Here is a 19,410-nt window from a genome sequence, read left to right as displayed (position 1 = left end):
CTCAAAAGTCCATCTTCTTACATAAGAGATCAGAATTAACGGTAATTACTGAGCCAGTATATTAAGTTAAAGCATTTGCACCAGCATGAAAATGTACCGAGTGTGCTTCTGGTTTTATAATCACTCACCGGAGTAGTGATTATTTAAAAGTAGCGCCAATTAGAGAAAATGTTAAGTGGACTAAAGGAGGAACATCTGTTTGTGCCTAAGTGTTGATGTGTGTGTCTGTGTGGACCTTTTCTCGTTAATGGACCCCCTCCTCTTTCTCTTCTCTCTCTCCTCTCTCTCTCTCTCTCTTTCCTCCATACATCGGAGGCTGTGAGCTGCAGCGGCAGCAGAACGCGGTGCGGATCCCGGTGTGTGCCGATGTCCGGAGGAGGAGTTGGGGGGGGAGTCGGATAATCTAGCCAGATCCTTCAGAGGAGTGGATCTCTTCCCTTCACACACACACATGCAGTAGCGTGGTTTTTTTTTTTACACTCCCAGCAGGGATTTTAATTGACTCACCACAGGTAAGATCTTTTCTTGCACAAGTTTCCATCAGTCTGCGGATATCCACACCTCTAATGAGCGTTCTGAAACTGCTCCTCCCTCAAAGAGCCAGCCAGGGCGCACCGTATGTGTATGTGACGGCAAGCTGGGACCAGGGGGCTGGGTGGTTCTTATGATTCCAAATCTGATCATTTTGTGTGTTTTCTGAATTACGGAGAGCGAGGATAGGGCGGGAAAGTGCCACAGATTGACTTGGGAATCACGTCCAAGTAAGACACCCTTTCAGTGAGAAGTCTGCGCTTTCGCCATGCACGTGTGCTCCTAGTTCGCGGTGTGTCTGTGCGAACGTGGCCAGAAGTTTTGGTGGGCAAAAGTAAAAAGAGAGAGATTGATGCGCGAGATGCTGCGCGTGGAAGAGACTTTAATTGGCTGCTGACTGAGTGCGTTATTTTCCGGTCGAACGACGTGCGCTGGTCCGACAGGTCCGCGTGCCTCGCTGGCTCTAAATGCTGCCCGTGTATCCGGCTGAAATTAACAACGTGCACAAACTTACTAAGGAATAAACTTGGGAATAAATGACATGTGTATGCGTTCTCCTCGCGCACTCACAGCAGTTCATTCTGTGTCTTTACGCACTTTTTACTCACTTTTCGCAACGCCAGAAAGTTTTATTTGAATTAGCGCTTCTGTGCCAACCCTGCAGACAGAGGTCTATACATGAGAGAAACTGCTCTGCTCTGGTCAGAATTTTCCATCTAAAATCATAAAAAACATTTTAAAAAAATCGTTTTTCTATAATGAAAATCTGGCACCATGAAGCACGATTTAATTTATTTGTTTATTTATTGTAGTTTAATTCTTTAAAAATATTGGTTCTTGGTTCTTTTCAGCGAAATCCACCAAAACTGCCTAACTAATAAAATAAAGCAGATCAAATAAATGTTTGCCTAGATCAAATTAAAACTGTAATAATCCTGATGTTTGAACTGTAGTTTGGCACAGTGCTGGAAAAGGAGAGCCTGGGGACTCATTAAAGATAATAGAGTTACAGTATGTGAGCACTTCATTCCTGCCAATGTGTATGTGAGAGAGAGAGAGAGAGAGCAGGGGGTGGGGTGGGGGCTACTTAATTTTTCTTCAGGATGACTCAAACTCATCTGTTTTAATAATAAAATAAGAATAAGGAGCCCAGTGTGTTCCTTAAAAAAAAAAGTTCTCCAGTAAGTCTGATGTGGGACATTTACTCCGTATACACAACACACATAGTTTTTAAAAGCAGCACAAAGGAGGCTTTGCTTGGGTACATGTCTAAGTCCCGTTACACTGCAGGACCCTTGAGCTGTGTGTCCAAATCTGTAGCCCATACAAACGCACCGCAGCACTATACCCTTGCCTCTGGCGACCGGCGATAAGGCTGGCTTCCACGCTGAACCTTCAGAGCACCGTGAAGCTTTTGGGGCAGGCTCTGTGACCACTTTGATTAAGGGATAATAAGTCCATTTATAGAATGCTTTCAGGTGACGTAACTTTCCCGAGCAGAGATAAAAGTGGCGGGGAGGGGAGAGGGTGCCGCTAAGCTGTTATTTCTGGGCAACACTAAATATCCTCACAAACTACAGTGAAGGTGCGGCAGGAAGTTTGTTCTGTGTCAATTTGTATTAATATGAAGGCAAGGTGGGTAAAAAGCAGCATCCGGAGTATGGTTTAGTTTTGTGGAAGACAAGTATCTCAAAATCCTGTGCCAAAAAAAAGTTTTCAGCTAGGAAATGAATATGAGGGTGTAGCTCTTTATGTATTTGTCGGTGGGGTCACTATTTTGCTGCCATTTGTTAATGGGTGAATGCATAACACTGGCAGAGCCGGTATTTATGGTTTTAATCTTGATGGTCTTCCTAGCAATCGTTTAAGCAACTTCGCAGCTCTGATGCCAGCCGATGTTTGCCCCAGGTGACATTCCATCTCGCTAGCAGCAAATCTGTCTGCCTCCTTGGACCACGGGGAACACTTTAGATCTGTTGATGTGTTAGTACAGCTCATGCTGATACACAATGAGCATTTGATATGCTCGTTTTAGGAATTGAGGAGTAAATAAATCTACACCAGTAAAATTGCCTGTCCACATTACTGAAATCAGTTAACTCACACCAGTAACTCCACATTCCAAGCCCAGTAGTACTTTGATCCATCTACAGTGGTGTGAACCTGACCCTGATATGATTGGAAGCCTCTGCTTATTGATTATGCATTGAGCTCCTCTCAAGGATTTATTATTAGCGGTGAGAAAAGCAATGGGAAGGTCCATGCAACCTTCTGAGTCTGCAGTTTGCTTAAAGGACAACTTCATAACTTTAAAATTGGCTCCGTGGTCCTGACAGTTCACCCATGAGGGCATTCACGGAACCGCAGTTTTATATGTAAACACTAGCACCTATACAAAAGCAGTTTTTTGTGCACACATCACTGAAGCATCTTTCTTACCAGCAAAACCTGGAATCAGAAACGGATCCACCTAAGCGCCGGGATATACTCAGTCAGAGTTAGTTTGTACAGCATGTTGCCTGGACACAGTGGAAATCAAATGTGTTCACAGCTGGCTCAAATCACCCTCAAAAAGAAGGAATAGACACTTAAAACAGACCTATTATGCTCGATTTAAACACCATGGTTTTATTCCTGGACTGTTAGAATTGCAAGATTCTGTCCTTTCTTATAAAAGACGTGCTTTTTTTTTTTTTTGGCCTTTTTTGGCCCCTCAGTTCCCAGTCAGTTACAGTAGGTCGCTGCCCCACCCTTAGCCTCAAAAAGGGATTTCTTCATCCCCACCACTGCAAAGTGCATGCTTCTAGAGCACAACAAGATAGTTGATGTGCTCTCTTTAATGTATCGTCTTTACTTTATATTATGAAGTGCCTTGGGACGAATGCTGTTACCTAAATGGAACTAGATTGAATTAAAGTTCAGATTAATCTTCAGCAATTTCATACTGGGCCTTGGTACATCCCCACAGTTCATCTACTCTCTGAAACACGCCATTTCTCAGACTGCTGGTTTACTTGTGGTTCCTAAGATATTTAAAAGTAGAATGGGAGGCTGTGATTTGCTGTGATTTGGCTCTTTACAAAAACTGAATTGAATTGAATTTTATCCCCTCTATCTTGAAGCTAAGAGTTGGAAGGTAGGTGGGTGTGACTTCTGTGCTCGTAGTTAGAGCTGTGTGCCTTAGATGGCCATATTAAGAAAAACCTCTCTCTGTGATGTCATAAAGGTCCAAGTGAAGAAAAAACTGTCTGAAATGAGTGTTTTATAGAAAGTTGTAGAAATAGCTGTTTGGCAAATTTTGAAAACTAGAACTATAGTAGTTCTGACAGAATAAGCGTGTGTTAGCTTAATGTCCCCTTAAGTAAGATCCCAGTACTAGAAATGGTACCAGATCACTCTTAGAGAACCACAGCTATCAGAAAACAAAAGGCTATATTTTCCTTATAAGATTTAAGGGAAATATTTGACCAGTGACATGGTGCTATGCATCTGCATGGGTGTGCTTTTGTTACATGGATGGAAAGTGTGTGAGTGAGGAAAAAGAAAGGGTGTTTGTGTTTGTGTGTGTGTGTGTGTGTGTGTGTGTGTGTGTCTGCTGCTGTGTTAGTATACCTCTCAGATATTAGGCCCTGTCATGTTCGATAAATAGCCATTTATCACACATGCCTTTCTCTGCGATGGTACCCGCAAGATCCAATCCATTAGCCATAAGCTGGATGTCCACTCAGTGTGTGATGGTGTGTGTGCACATGTGAGTGTGTGTGTCATAATTTATTATAACGCGTAAGGAATTGTGACACAAAGAAGATGTGTATGTGTGTTTGTGTCTGTAGCTGAAAGAGAGAAGGGGAGAACTTGCAGGAGGAGATTGTGTGGTGTATAATTTTAACAATAATTTGATTTTATTTACATTATAATAAATTATGTGCATGAAGTGCAAGAGGGTAATAGTGATCAGTTACAGTTTTATAGATCCAGCATGTTTATGGTGTGCGTGTGTGTGTGTGACAAAGCAGAAGGTTGATGGATGATAAGTTACATTGATAGTGACACTGCACAGAGACACACAATACTTGGCTTTCACTTTCACCCTGTTTTTTCTCCTCTTTCAGCTCACTCTAGTTTGTTCACATCTCTGTGCACTGCACTAACCACCTGCCAGCTTTGCGCTGCACTAGAAAGATGTAAAGGCTGAGAGGTTGATGATATCCCCTCCACCCCCCAGACAAGCTTTAGGGGTCATCTTTACCTTAGTAATATTTTCTGGAAATATTAGATTCAATTTCACCGTTATGCAGATGACACACAGCTCTATTTCTCTTCCCACTTCTGCTCACCCATCCACATCCATTTCTGAACATTTAAATGCAAGTAAAGTTTGGTTTACACACAATTTTCTTAAACTTAATGGTAATAAAACTGAACACCAATTTTGCACCGTCTAAGTCTTATAACTTTTTTAAATGTCTATTGATACCTCTGTTGTCATACCTTCCCCTCGGGTTAAGAGTTTGGGTATCATCCTTGACAGTAGTCTTTCCATCACGGCACATAAACAATATCACCTGGTCTGCCTACCTTCATCTTCACAATAATAACCCCTTTGTTCCTCACTTATTCTCCACAGCCATACCTGTCAATGCTCTTGTCACATCTCATCCTGGTTACTGTAATTCTCTTCTCCACAGTCTTTCTCATGAATCTCTCCATAAACTGCAGTTGGTTCAGAATTCAGCTGCCCACATTATATCCCGAACCAGAGTCACTGAACACATAACGTCTGTTCTTAAACAGCTCCATTGGCTTCCAGTTCACCTACACATTAACTTCAAGATCCTCCTTCTCACTTTCAAAGCCCTTCATAACCTTACTCCTCTATACTTATCTGATCTTGCTAATACTTACTCTCTAGCACACTCTGGTCCTCTTCAGCTTCTCTTTTGTCTGTTCCTTCTGCTGCATCTGACTGCCATGAGACTTAGAGCCTTTAGTTGCTCTGCCCCAAGATTTGAAACACACTTCTTCCAGATCTCCAAACCATAAACTGCCTCTATTTTTAAATCTCATCTCAGAACCTGTTCAGACTTGCATAGCCTTCATTGTAGCATGGCCTTTGTTACTGTGATCAGTTTTTGTTTTTTTTTTAATAATTTTGCTTTGTGATTTTATTTATTTGGTTATTATAATTGTATATATGGCTTTAAATGCTGTATGTATACAAGTTTACCTTGAGATGTTTGAAAGGCACGTACACATGAAATGAATCCTAATTATTAAATTGTTAGAAAACCAAAACATTTATGATTTTAAAAAATGTAAAAAAAACATTTATTTACCATCATGCACGTCAGACCAGCCACCAACCTTACATACAAGCTTTCAGAGTCAGGCTGTGCTGCAGGTAAAGCAGTTATAAAATAGGAAGTGTTCACAGCCACACTCAAAGGCAAAAGAAAAACGCTGTCAATCATAACGAGAGATATCATTGGGCGAATGACGCGCAACAACTCTGCTTCATTTTTCACAGCTTTTCAGCATCAATGTGAAGTGGATGTACACTTGTGCAAAAATTGTTAGACAGAAAAATGCTGGATAGGAGGATATTCACCTATTGAACATTTCTGATAAAGTACAATGTCCAATGTCGACTTTAGACCATCCCAGTAAACATTTTTCAAAACAATGTGTAAAACCAATCACAGGCTTTTGTCGTCACCAGTCAGTAGACAGAGGAGTGTAGCCAGATATTTTCCTCATGAGTTGGTACAGAAAAACAATGCTAAAAGAGAGTACTGGACAAAAGTTCCAAAATATGACTCCAAATAAATTAACCCTTAACTCTGGACACTGTGGACACTATGACCACATGTAAGGCTTTGTTTAGTCTTTGCTTTCCATTTTGCTATTTGGTGCTTGCTCCGATATCTTGCTGCTTCCTGCTACTGTCCCAAAGCATGAATCATACCTTTATTTAGAGTTATCCTGAATGCAGGCATAATCAGAAGTTAAGAGTAGATACCCTTCCAATAAAGATGGCTGTATTTGTTCAAACATGCAATTACTGAGACCGAAAGTCCACATCTCTGCAGTGATAGACAATAATGTTATCCCTGCACCGCGCATGCACACTTTCTACAGTATTGGGTTTTTTTTAGGCTGCCCTTTTCCCACTAAAACTCAACATTTGAACCAACTCATCATCCATCTGCCACAGAATGGGGAAAGCTATACACCTGTTTACCTATAAAGTCTTCTTTAGTTTATTTAAAAAATTTTGTCCTTCTTCCTTTTCTTGCTTTTTCTTTTCTTCTTGTCTACATACAGCATTCTTATAAGGAGAGCTGTTTAAAGTAATCAGTGCTGAAGTTTGCTATCCTCAGTGGCGATAACAGGGATCAATATTTACAGATAGCGTTCACAGCTTTCAGCAGGTCCATTGTGCCTAGCCACTAAAAAACAACCTCTGTCTCACTCTCACTCTCTCTCACACACACACACAGACTTGGGCACGCTTACAAGCTCCGATTGGGACACCATCCAAAAAACAATCAGTCAGTGTATCTTTCTAAAGACCGGTGATATAACTTAAAGGCTACATGTAGAACATAGCCAAAAGTGAAAAAGAATACATTTTAATGTGTTACAGAAATGCATGTTAAGAGCTTTATGAGTGTTTGTGTTAAAATTCAAATGCAGCTGCTCATCGTGTGAGAACTTGGTGTTCTTTTAAGTTCTCTGCAAAGGGTCTACCTTTTTTTCATAAACAGGAAGGCAGATTCAACACAAACATATATGATATCTGAAGTAACATTAAGAAAGAAAAAGACCTTAAAAGAAAATACCCTTCACTTTTACTTAGAATGACAAGAAACACTGGTCCACTCTTTGCTGGCGTATTAGCTCGGTCCACAGCAAGTCAGCTTGGCATGTGTGTGTGTCATCAGGTGATCAACTGTCCTTCTGCAGTAATAAATGTTTTGTGTCAAACTGGACTGACTCACCTATCTTTGTCCATCTGATGCTTAAATCTTTGTTCCAAGTCTTCTCCATTGATGTGTCACAAGTCGGTGGGGGGACATAGTTTCCCTGTGCGTTTACCATCACCAATCAATTCAACAACTTCAGCTGAAAAACCGACAGAGACAAAGTGGGGGAAAGTGTTGCAAAGCAGATGCTGTTTCTGTCATTCTCTGCTTTTGTACTTATAGATTCAATTTTCCGTTTTTCTGTCACCTTGTGTTTTACATTAACAAACAGGGAGTTGGCAGGCGTGTAAGTAAAAAAGTGACATGGAAACTGCATTTCTGCAGCTATATTAAGGAGGAAGGCATTTCCAATTCAGTTTTACTTCTTCAAAATGATCAGAAACATTGGTCTGCTCTTGGCAGGTGTATTATGATGGTCCACTCTTATACGTTCGGCAAAACAGAGGTAGTACATTTTATCTACCCATCTGCAATATAGTAAAATTTTACATCAATTCGGACTGAGATGGGCTACGTTATGGTGATTGCCACACCTATCTTTGCCCAGCTGATGCTCAAGTCTTTGCTCTCACTCGCCATTGATCTGTCCAAAGCCATAATTCAGTTTGGGAGGGGGGGCATCGTCTCCTTGTGGGTTGACTATCACCAATCAATCCAACAGCTTTACCTGACAAACAGACGGAGACAAAGTGGGGGGAAATGTGGCAAAACAGATGCTGTTTTGTCATCCTGTGCGGCTGTTATCATGGATTCAATTTCCCATCTTTCTGTCGACTTACAGCCCTGCTCTGTCTCATTTCTTTTTTATTTTTTTATCGACAGGTGACCTGTAACTGGTTGGAGAGAGAGAGAGAGAGAGCGGGGAGAGGAAAACAAATGGAAAGGGAGCAGAGGGGAGGAGAATGAGCGAGAGAGAGCGGGACCCGAGAGATTCCTTGTTAACAATGGAAGTCTCTTGCTCTGCTGGCTTTTGATTTAAAAAGAATAAAGGGGACTTTTCCTAAAGAAGGCCAACAGGATTATTTTGACATCAGTTGAGTGTTTTGCCCCATACAAGGTATTTATGCTTCTGCCTCGGTAGGAGCGGTCATAAAAGTACTCTGAACACAAAAATAACTCCAATTCCATCCCTTCCTCTTTCTCTTTGTTGACTAGAAACTCTACTTTAAGATGGAGAAGACGTACTCACTAACAGCCCACTATGATGAGTTCCAGGAAATTAAATATGGCGGTCGCTACAGCAGTGATATCCTCAGTAATGGTATGACTCTTCATTTGGGGGGCAGCTTGGACCGTCACATGGGACGAAGTCGGGGAGGGACCTGGTCAGGTGGTCGAAACAAAGATCCAGGGAGCACCGGCAACAGTGGGGGCCTCCCTCGATGGAGCCGGAGGGAAATCTGCCTCCTCTCTGCACTGGTCTTTGCTGCAGGCATGTGTGTCATCCTGGGAAGCATGCTGGCACTCAAGTACATTTCACTGGACGTCCACCAGGACATGCAGTGCCGTCAGGACTGCCAGCGGAAACGCTCCCTCCTGCGGGCTGCTCGTTTTGTTCAGGCCAATATCGACCCAACCATCCAGCCATGCCAGGATTTCTATTCCTTCGCCTGTGGTGGTTGGCTGAGGCGCCATGGCATCCCAGAGGACAAGCTCAGCTACGGCATCATTACTGCCATAGGAGAACATAATGAGGAGAAACTACAGCGCCTTCTGCTGGAGCCAATTCGGAGGCGTGGGCCCAACTCAGCAGAGCGTAAAGTCAAGGAGTTCTATCGATCTTGCATCAACATCCAGGAGATTGACAAGCTGGGGTCTGACCCCATGATGGAGGTAATAGACAGCTGTGGAGGGTGGGACCTGGTGGGGGCTCCCCCTGGTGCTGCAGGGTGGGAAAGGGAGGGTGCACCACAGAGACCGGACTTTAATGAGCTGCTCTATAGGACGCAGGGAGAGTACAGCACTGCTGTCTTCTTCTCCCTCACCGTCAATGTGGATGACAAAAACTCCTCAAGGAATGCTATCAGGGTGAGAACTTATGAGAAAACTCAGTCCATTTGAAAATGCTTGTTGTGTGAGTTTTTAATGGTATTAAAAAAATGTGGGGTTTTTTCTAAATACAGTGCAACAATGGCACAAAAGGTCCAATGGAAGTCTAAATTAGAGCTGAACTTGCCTCTTTACAGACATATTATTATCATTAGTGCTGTCGAAACTGGCCAAAGTCATATTAAATTATTTATTTATTTAAAAAAAAACTCTCATGGAATAAAACAATTTAATATTACATTATGTACACATGAGGGCAAACTAATAGAGCCAGGGATTAAACTACTCTCTTTCTCACCAATGGTGTGTTTTAAGGTAGCTGGATCTTGGCCCACAGCAAACAGCTGTTTCTACTTTGGCGCCCAGTATGGGGTAGATAGAACAGAAATCCAGTTTTACCTGTCAGACAGAGAGCCTCCAGCAGTGCTGCTTTTTTCTTTTCTTTTCTTTGGTTAATAATATTTTTTTTAGTATAATTTATAATTTTCACTTTCAAATGTCTAATTCTTTATTCTATTTGAAGTTTTTGGAAGCCCCTATTTTGACCCAGGATTCATGCATAGGTCACATGTTTAGATTTTAGTCAGAAGACTATAAGTGTGTGGAGAGTTTTGTTTAGTTTTTTTAAAACCAAAACTTCTGGATAGGATTTTCACAAAACCCAGTAATATTAGATGTCAAACATCTGCAGTTTAATAAAAGATGAATTACTCTGTGTGAATTATTCATTAAATGTTATAAATGATTAATGTTTAGCATACAGTGTGGAGAATAGTTTGTAAATGTTACCATTTTTTCAGAGTATCAAATATTAATCAACCCTTTGAATATGTACCAGTGGGGTGCTTAGTAAAACATATGACTACATGGCAGATAAAAACTCTCCTGAGCTTTTGACTGTATGTGTGCATATGTTGGTGCAGATTGATCAGGAAGGGCTCACACTGCCTGAAAGAAGTCTCTATCTGGGCCAGGATGAAGATAGTACAAAGGTGAGCTTTCTCCCTCTATTACCACCCACCAGTATCCCTCCACTTTTCCTCCTCCATTCCTTCTCCCTTCCTCTCATTACTTCCCTGATTCTTCTTCCTTTCACTGGCCTAAATTTCATCATCATTTCATCCCACCTCCTGTTTGACCCCAACCATTGCCTGCCTTCTCGCTTCTCTCTTCTCTCCTTCCTACATCATCTTTTTCTTTTGCTTTCTTTTCCACTTCTCTTTGCCACCCTCCCTTCCTCTTTCCCCTCTTTCCCCCATCTTCTCTCCCTCAGTCCTTTCCTCCTTCTCTCCTCCTCCCATCTGCCCTATTGACTCTTCATTCGCTCTTCTTCATCCATCCACCTGTTTTCCTCTGTCACCCACTGTGGTGTTGTTGTGCTGTCCACTTTGCCACATGTCACCGCCGTCTCCGGACATTATTGACGATGTCTCAGCAGCACCTCCTGTCTATTAGCGCTGATATCACTCTGCTTCTCAGATCCTGACGGCATACAAGGGTCTGATGGAGCGCTTGCTGAGCATGCTGGGAGCTCACAACGCCACACAGAAGTCCACGGAGATTATACAGCTGGAGACCCGTCTGGCCAATGTAAGCTGATTGTGTGTGTGTGTGTGTGTATGTGTGTGTGTGTGCGTGTGTGTGTGTGTGTGTGCGTGTATGTGTTTCTTTTTTCACATGAGTGTGTGCGCAGTGCTGAGTAAAATTTCCTCTCTTTCCAGATCACTGTGTCAGAATATGACGACCAAAGAAAGGACATCAGCACCATGTATAACCGCATCACCCTTAGGCAGCTGCAGCGTATTGCTCCCAGCGTGAGTAGTGCACGTGCATGTACAACCAGAACACATACATATACATATATATATATATATATATATATATATATATATATATATATATATATATATATATATATATATATATATATATATATATATATATATATATATATATATATATATATATATATATATGTAGATATATATATGTAGATATATATATGTAGATATATATATATATATGTAGATATATGTAGATAGATAGATAGATAGATATATGTATATATGTGTATATATGTATATATGTGTATATATGTATATATATATATGTATATATATGTATATATATGTATGTATATATATGTATGTATATACATATTAAGATTAGGATTAAGGATTAAGATTTGAACTCCAACTGTGTCACGGGCTGCGACGGCAGACCGTGGAGTTGTAGTGAAAGTAGGGCCCAAACGCGAGACTTTTAGTGAAGGGCAGTGGATTTATTGACAGGGGGTGGAAAACACACAACTATATACAAAATCCAGGCATTGTGGTCCCGTGGCGATTCTCCCTGAATCCCACACAGTGCAGACGTCCGTGAAAGGTGAAAAGTGGCGACTCCAAAAAACTCCTATTCCCACACCGTGACTTCAAAACACACTCCGCTCCAGATTCCTGGTAACACAAACACATTAAGGTTAGCAGGACATCTATTATCTCGAAGGTTTATACAAAAGTCCACGGCTGTACTGACGAGTTCTGACTCAAGGATCCAGCGTCGGCCTCCGCTCCCTTGACGAGCGTAATCTGCTCGTCAGGTGTAGCTGTCTCTAGAGCAGAAACACTTCCGGGTTCGCAGTCTCCTCAGCGAACCAAAACATCCAGAAGCTCACACGGAGAAACCAGGAGAAAAAAGGAGAGAAAACCAAAACACCACACAGAAAATATAAACATAAACATACACTAAAATACATGAGCCCTGGGTCCCTAGACCCAGGCCATGACAAACTGAGCATTTTAAGTAGTGTGGCGAGTGTGTGACTGTGCAGCCAGAGTGTGTGTGTGTGCTTGGGGAGGGTCAGTGCAGTGAAGCACTACATACACACAGATGTACACATACACACTTAGACACACACGTACATAGACACACCGAGGCCTAAGTGACTCACAAAAGCTGTCCCCCCAGCAGGGGTAGACGAGCAGATTGAGGGACACAACGAAAGAAGAAGGTAGAAAGAAAAGGAGAAAACCGGGTGGTGTTTTGGGGTTGAAGTGAGGGAGGGAGGTGAGAGGAAAGGGAAAGACACTGGAGACAGCGGGAAAGATGGAGAAAGAGAAGGAGGAAGCTCTTCTGTGAAGCAGCGTGTACAGTGACAGAGAATCCTCACTATGTTTCATGGCTGAGGGATGGCTGAAGGGGGAAGCTGGAGAGATGGAAACTGGACATATACTGAGAGGGAGATGAGCAGTTTGAGTTTTAGTTTCTCAGCCAAAAAAAAGAAAGAAAGAAACTCCACACACAGTTTGAACTTGAATGTGGATAAAAGGGGTGTGAGAGATGCTGAGGAGAAAAAAGAGGGACACATAGGAAGAAGCATATTAGAGGCTTGAGATTCGATCAGAGGCTGCTGCTAAATCACTTCAGTGTTTTGTAAGAAAAAATATTTGCTTTTGACTGGATCTGGAGTCCAGTCTTATGTTTCTTCAGTTTTGCTGCAGACATGCAATGCAACATTACACATTATTCAACAGCTGACAATAGTGATGGCAAGAAAAAAGTGAATGATGGGCGATGGGGATACTGCATTTTATCTTCACAATCTTAAATCCCTGGACCGCCAGAGTGCCCCATGTTTTATGTATGTTTTACATCTGTTGCCACAGTAACCTTTTTGGTTAGTGACCTCATCTGTGATGTTGCAATAGTGAATGGAGTCTAGAATTCCATCCGTCCATTCATTTCACCACTCCAAGAAAGGGTCGCAAAGACAGCCAGGCCTCCCTCTGCCTTACTGCCACCTCTAGCTCCTCTGGGATACCACGGCATTCCTGAGCCAGGCAAGAGAAATAATCTCTCCAGGTGTCTAACTGGGGTCTGCTCCCAGCTGGACATGCCTGAAACACCTTAATTTTCAGAGGTGTCCTAGTCAGATTCCTCACCTCAAGTGGCTCTGTGTGATGCAGAGCAGCAGCAGCTCTTCCTTGAGCCCCTTCCAAGTCACTGAGCTCATCACACCACCTCTAAGGGTTTGCATATATCTGCACTGTTTTTCTTTTAGTCACTACTCGCAGCTTCCAGCCATAGGTGAAGGTAGGTATGTATACCGAGCATTGGACCAGGACTAGGTTTTACTTAGAGAACTGTGTTCAGTGTTGGTGTTTGGTTATGTGCTAGGTATGGGCTTCCCAAACTTACATCCTATTAGTATGAACTAAATAAGGTTTTTTTTTTTTCATATATTTTATTGCCAAAAGTATTCACTCACCCATCCAAATCATTGAATGTGTTCCAATCACTTCCATGGCCACAGGTGTATAAAGTCAAGCACCTAAGCATGCAGACTGCTTCTGCAAACATTTGTGAAAGACTGGGTCAGTCTCAGGAGATCAGTGAATTCCAGCGTGGTACTCTGATAGGATGCCACCTGTGCAACAAATCTAGTTGTGAAAATCCCTACCACTGTTATTGGTATAAATAGAAGCAACTGGGAATGACAGCAACTCAAAGTGGTAGGCCATGTAAAATTATAGAGTCAATGACTAGAGACCTCCAAACTTAATGTGGCCTTCAGATTCTCTCAAGAACAGTGCATAGAGAACTTCATGGAATGTGGTTCCATAACTATGGATTAAGAAAAGGATGTCACTCAAGTTTATATGTGTATGAATGCAGACAATCGAATACTTTTCATAGGTATAGTTTAGCAGTTAGCCGTTATAAAGTAGTCAAGTGGCCTCTTTTCAATTTGTTTGGTTTGGACATGGTCAGTAATTCCCCAAAACAACACTTAAATTTATTAACAATGTTTCACCATGTTTGAAACGTTAGTCAGTGTTTAAAGCACTTGGTTGGAGCAATACTTTATTGCTGTACTTTTACTGTACATTCATGATGGATGCTTGATCGCATTTGACAGTTATACTTCATTTGAAAGAAACTGTTTACAGATAGAGAAGCATTTTCATCTTAGCTTCACTACCTGCACCAGAAGGCCCAGATTCCCTTTGAAATTCCACCTTGTTTGCTTGGTACTGCTCAGTCTGGAGCTTGCTGAACTGGGCGTCAGTTTGGTCAGCTTGGAAATGTTCAGTAACCACCAAAATACATTTCATTGCAATGTTGACCCTGTGCTAACTTGCATATGACAAATAAAACTGAAAACTGAAAACAGTCACCAAGCAACTTCTTTTCTTCTTTTTGCCTAAACCTAAATATTTACCATTAACCATTTACCTACAGCATATATCCAGTTACCAGTATAGGTTCTAAGAATAGGAACAAATTATTTAGATGGTTGTTTAGGTTGACTGGACTGAGTTGCTGATACAGGCCTACTTTGATTTTGAATAGCAATAGTCCCGTAGATCATACTATGTATTTATGCATAGTATGATCCATTTATCCAATTTTTTGTCTCTTAAAAGGTTAAACTGTATGATTACATACAATCTAAACCACCCTCTTGTTATTGCAGCTTCATTGGAAACGTTTGCTGGACAGAATTTTCCATGACAACTTTTCAGAAGATGAAGAGATCGTGGTGCTCGCCACCGATTACATGCAGAAAGTCTCTGAAATCATCAAGACCACTTCGAAGAGGTAAAGAAATCAGAGGCATTGGTGCAGGGTGAAGGTTGAGCGTGTGGAGCAGGTAGAGAAAGATGAAGGTGCTGAAATGTATGGAAAATCAATGAGATTAGACGCATGCATTTTAGAAGTGGTACTTTGAGAGTATGAGTAAGCGTTTTAGTTTGAGGTAGTTCTAAGTGTGTGTGTATATGTGTGTGTGCGTGCGTGCGTGCGTGCGTGCGTGTGTGTGTGTGTGTGTGTGCGTGTGTGTGTGTGTGCGTGCGTGTATCTGTGTGTGGGTTGCCTTTATTTGAGTGTTGTCACTATAGTTTGGGCTACAATGCAGTGTCACAAGGTGTATGGATTGGTTTTTGAGTGCTGCTGTGCATGTATTTGTGTACACATTAATGTGTGTGTGTGTGTGTGTGTGTGTGTGTGTGTGTGTGTGTGTGTGTGTGTGTGTGTGTGTGTGTGTGGAGAGTCACTGTTGAGTGAACTTCCAGTTCTACTGCAGCTGATTATTATTGATCTACCTCCACACCTTTCTACCTCCTGCAGTCTCAGACAGACGCAGACGCACATGGATGGACACAAACACACATAAGCACACACACACACACATATATATATATATACAGAAACACACACTCTTTCCTTTCCCTTCTTCTTCCTGACAGACTCCAGGGGAGGCCTTAGAGGGCTGCTGTACGTCAGGATGTGTGTTACAGCCACTGACAGCTCGCCAATAGTCTCTGTGCTCTACACAAATACACAACAGCCCCCAGCCCTCATGCACAGCTGAATGGCTGGATGACTCGCGGGTGGATTACTTGCTTGTCATTTATGTCTGATACAGGATGCATGTCTGTCTGTCCAGCAACATAAATGTCTGAGTAAGTGGCAACGTAACTTACTCAGACATTTTGGTAATTTAATGACTCACCACTTCATGAAGTTGCGAGGACATTCAGTGCTGCTCCTTTATTACCACTGTTCACTGTTTCAGATTTACAAACTTTGTGACATTGTATTGTGAAACCTTTGATTGATTTTGTGCAAGTCATGGGCTTCACGCTGGTGTAATATTGATCAGTCTCACACAAGATTTGTAATCAATTGAAAAGTCAGACTGTAACATGTCTACTTTATTAGAGGTCATGGAGTGACATTGAAATAGTAACAAAAGTCAGCATTTCCACAGGGGTTGTGTTGGTCACAATGTCATATTGTCATATTGTCATACTATTCATGAAGCTCACAGATCATAATGTGCAATATTGACACTATGGTGGAAATGACTGATTGCTTTTGTTTTCTCAATTACGTCCCACTCAGTGTAGGTTTATTACCCAATTAATAGATTTTCTTTGCTTGTTAATCGGAATGAGAACAATACAATTCAGCATGAGTGTTTTTCAAAGTGAAGACCAAATTTCCTACAAGCCACACTTTGAATATCTGAGTAATTCCTCTGAATAACAGAGAGCTTGATCTAGTTGACTGTCCAGCTTTACGTAGATCTGAATTTCTCTGTCACACAAAGCTTTTTAGTTCTAGTCTGTATTAAGGCTCATTTGCTAATGATTGTGTGATTTGTCATTAAAAAAAAGAAATGCTGAAATAACTGACTGTGGTACAGTTTCAACCCACCCAGCTTTGTTACCTTCAACAGAAAACTTTTGCCCCCTGGAAGAATTTATAACAGATCTTAGGATATATTACATAAAAAATTCAACACAAAGTGCAACTCTACAAACAAGTAATTAGCTATCTGACATCCTGCAGCTTGGTATAATTATTAAAGTTTGCAATTACAAATCAGAATTGGTATGTATAAGGGGAATTAACCAATGCAAATTTGTCAGAATGTTATATGATGTTATAATGCCTAAAAGAACTGCTAGTGTTAGTATAGTTACTGAATAATAGTTATTCTTCAGTGACTTCAGCTCTTTAAGTGTTTTTAAACAGCAATATATACCAATCACTCATTTTACTGTAATCTGAAAAAATCACATTTTAATATTCAGACTGTACAGAACATTCTGGACACACCCGGCTGAAGGTACAGATGAAGCGCAGATGTTTGACAGATGGCAACTGCCTACATTAAACAGACTGAAAGGAAAGCCTGAGTTTCACTGTGAGCTTTGTATCACTCAGCACTGGTGATTTTTCAGTGGGCTAAAGCAGTCAGTTAGACGAGTGATGAAACATTTCTCCCACTGAAAACGTGACATCCAGATGAACAGAATCAACTTCCTGGGATTTCCTTACTTGGATGATTGAGCACGTATCAAGACATTTTGCTTCACTTTGGCAAGGACTGCCTAAAGCTGGTACATGAGTATGAGCATACGGCATGTAAGACGGCAGACTATAGCTACCACCTGAGATCCAGTCTCAGATGCAGACAGTGTGGGATTGCTCCTAAAAGTCTACACTGAGATCATCTGTCAAGGGCCACCAAGCTAACAAAGTCCTCCAGAAGGCACAGAGTCAGCTGCTAAATGAGCAGGTGAGACTAACTAATTTCTCCATTGATCAGGTGATGTGTTCAATTGAAAGAGGAACAGATCCATCAAAGACTTATATTACTCTTCAACAGGTGCTCAAATTTACCAGGAAGGGTCATTTAGCACAGAAGGAAAAGTGTAAGACCGGGCAGGATCTAGCTGTTGGGCACCAGAAACATCAGCATAGAGTAGAGAGTTTCCTTAACAACAAGCCACAGGGGTAGTGGACAAGTGGGTGAAGAAATTGTCTGACAGCAACTCACTCAGGTAGAGAAAGACATTATTCCTAAGGGGTCGAACTTTGCTCTCATGTAGAGGCAAATATGCTAGTAGAACTGATCACAGCCACAGAATAAAATATAACAAATAACAACACTGTAGATGCAGATACGAATGTTAAAGTAGAGCGATGGCGACAACTGCAACTGTGGATGAAAGCTTTAGCCTGTCCCAGTTATACAAAGCCTCCAGTGTCCAATATCAGCATCAAGAAGGCACTCACATCACACCAAAACATGGGTGCGCCATGGGTTCCCCAGTATCACACATTGTGGTTAACAGTATATGGAGACAGTGGGGAAAAGGCTCTGTTACCCCACCGAGTGATCGGTTCAGGTATGTTGATGGCACCTGGGTAACAATCAAATCTATGGATTGGGTGTACCACAATTCAAGGTTCACATTAACTTATGAGCAAACACATCAAGTTCACCACAGAAGATATGAAAAATGACAGGCTAGCATTCTTGGACTGTGAAATTTCCATCGGTAATGGGGGACAAACTCAACCTGTAAGATAATGCATTGCATAAACATCAGTATTTACCGTTTAACTCTCACCATCCACTGGAACACAACTGTGTGTCATCAGGACACAAACACCATCCCCACAGACACAGCAGCCATATTAAAAAAGGCCCTGAATTCATGTAGCTAATCCAGCTAAACATTTATCAAAGCTGCGAAGGCACCTAAAGTATGCTCCAGGCAACCCAGAAGAGAATAAGGACAATTGCTGTCTAGGCAAAAACCACTGGTGATCCCTTATGTGTCAGGTGTACAGCTGAGACACTTTTTTTTTTTTAAAACACTGCATCTCGGTGGCTTTCAAACCCCAAAACACACTGCGCCAAAATTTGGTCCACCTCAAGGATCGAGTCCCCTGGGACAAACAGAGTTGCCTGGAGGATGGCCGTGAATTATACATCAGGGAACCCATACAACCTCTGGGAGCTACAGAAGAGCTACCACAGTGGGCTGGGACTCTGTGGTCTATTTAAACCTCCAGGCCAGTGGCCACTTGTTTAATAATGAGCATGTGCACATCCTGGAGGGGAAGGAACACTGGTTTAAATGAGGAGTCAAGGAGGCCATTTATGTGAAAATAGAATGACCATTCCTGAATCGAAGAAGATCTTACACCATGTTACATTGCTGTGATTGCAGCCATTCCCTAACTCTGTGAGAACAATACTTATGCCCATGGATGGTCGTGACAATTTACATATTAATGATCATGAAGCTGAGCTCACAGCTAATCGTATCCATTATGCAACTGCACCATTTATGAGGCTGGGGAAACCTGCAGCCAGCTGAGGCTGAGTGATGAAATGTTTAACATACCGAAAGCACTACGTCCTGATGAACAGAATCAACTTTCTGGGGTCAGTGTGCTAATGTTTTCCTGTTTTTCACAGCAAAATACAACCATCATTTAAACAAAAATGCAAGTTTGTTTTATTTTGGGGACTTCTTCA

General features: G+C 41.7%; 1 protein-coding gene across 3 annotated transcripts in view; it reads left to right on the top strand.

The window, feature by feature from the left end:
* Positions 1–341: 341 nt before the first annotated feature.
* ecel1 (endothelin converting enzyme-like 1) overlaps positions 342–19,410 on the top strand; it is a 58,320-nt gene continuing 39,251 nt past the window's right edge. The window contains exons 1-7 of one of the 3 annotated variants that reach the window (XM_085479168.1): positions 342–512; positions 8,340–8,550; positions 8,673–9,545; positions 10,490–10,558; positions 11,046–11,156; positions 11,288–11,380; positions 15,043–15,167. In XM_085479168.1, the coding sequence (XP_085335294.1) occupies positions 8,688–9,545; positions 10,490–10,558; positions 11,046–11,156; positions 11,288–11,380; positions 15,043–15,167 (1,256 nt within the window). In that variant the 5' untranslated portion in view covers positions 342–512; positions 8,340–8,550; positions 8,673–8,687. Of the gene's footprint in view, positions 513–8,339; positions 8,575–8,672; positions 9,546–10,489; positions 10,559–11,045; positions 11,157–11,287; positions 11,381–15,042; positions 15,168–19,410 lie in introns of all 3 variants that reach the window. The other 2 variants (XM_085479167.1, XM_085479169.1) reach the window with 2 other exon arrangements.

The sequence above is a fragment of the Copadichromis virginalis genome, linkage group LG14 (genome assembly GCF_057382275.1).
Source record: "Copadichromis virginalis isolate Kocher_CV1m ecotype Utaka linkage group LG14, C_Virginalis_male_GT1.1, whole genome shotgun sequence".
In the NCBI taxonomy this organism is placed as follows: domain Eukaryota; kingdom Metazoa; phylum Chordata; class Actinopteri; order Cichliformes; family Cichlidae; genus Copadichromis; species Copadichromis virginalis.
The sequence above is the reverse complement of the archived record's forward strand: the minus strand, read 5'-3'. Positions and strand labels throughout refer to the sequence as shown.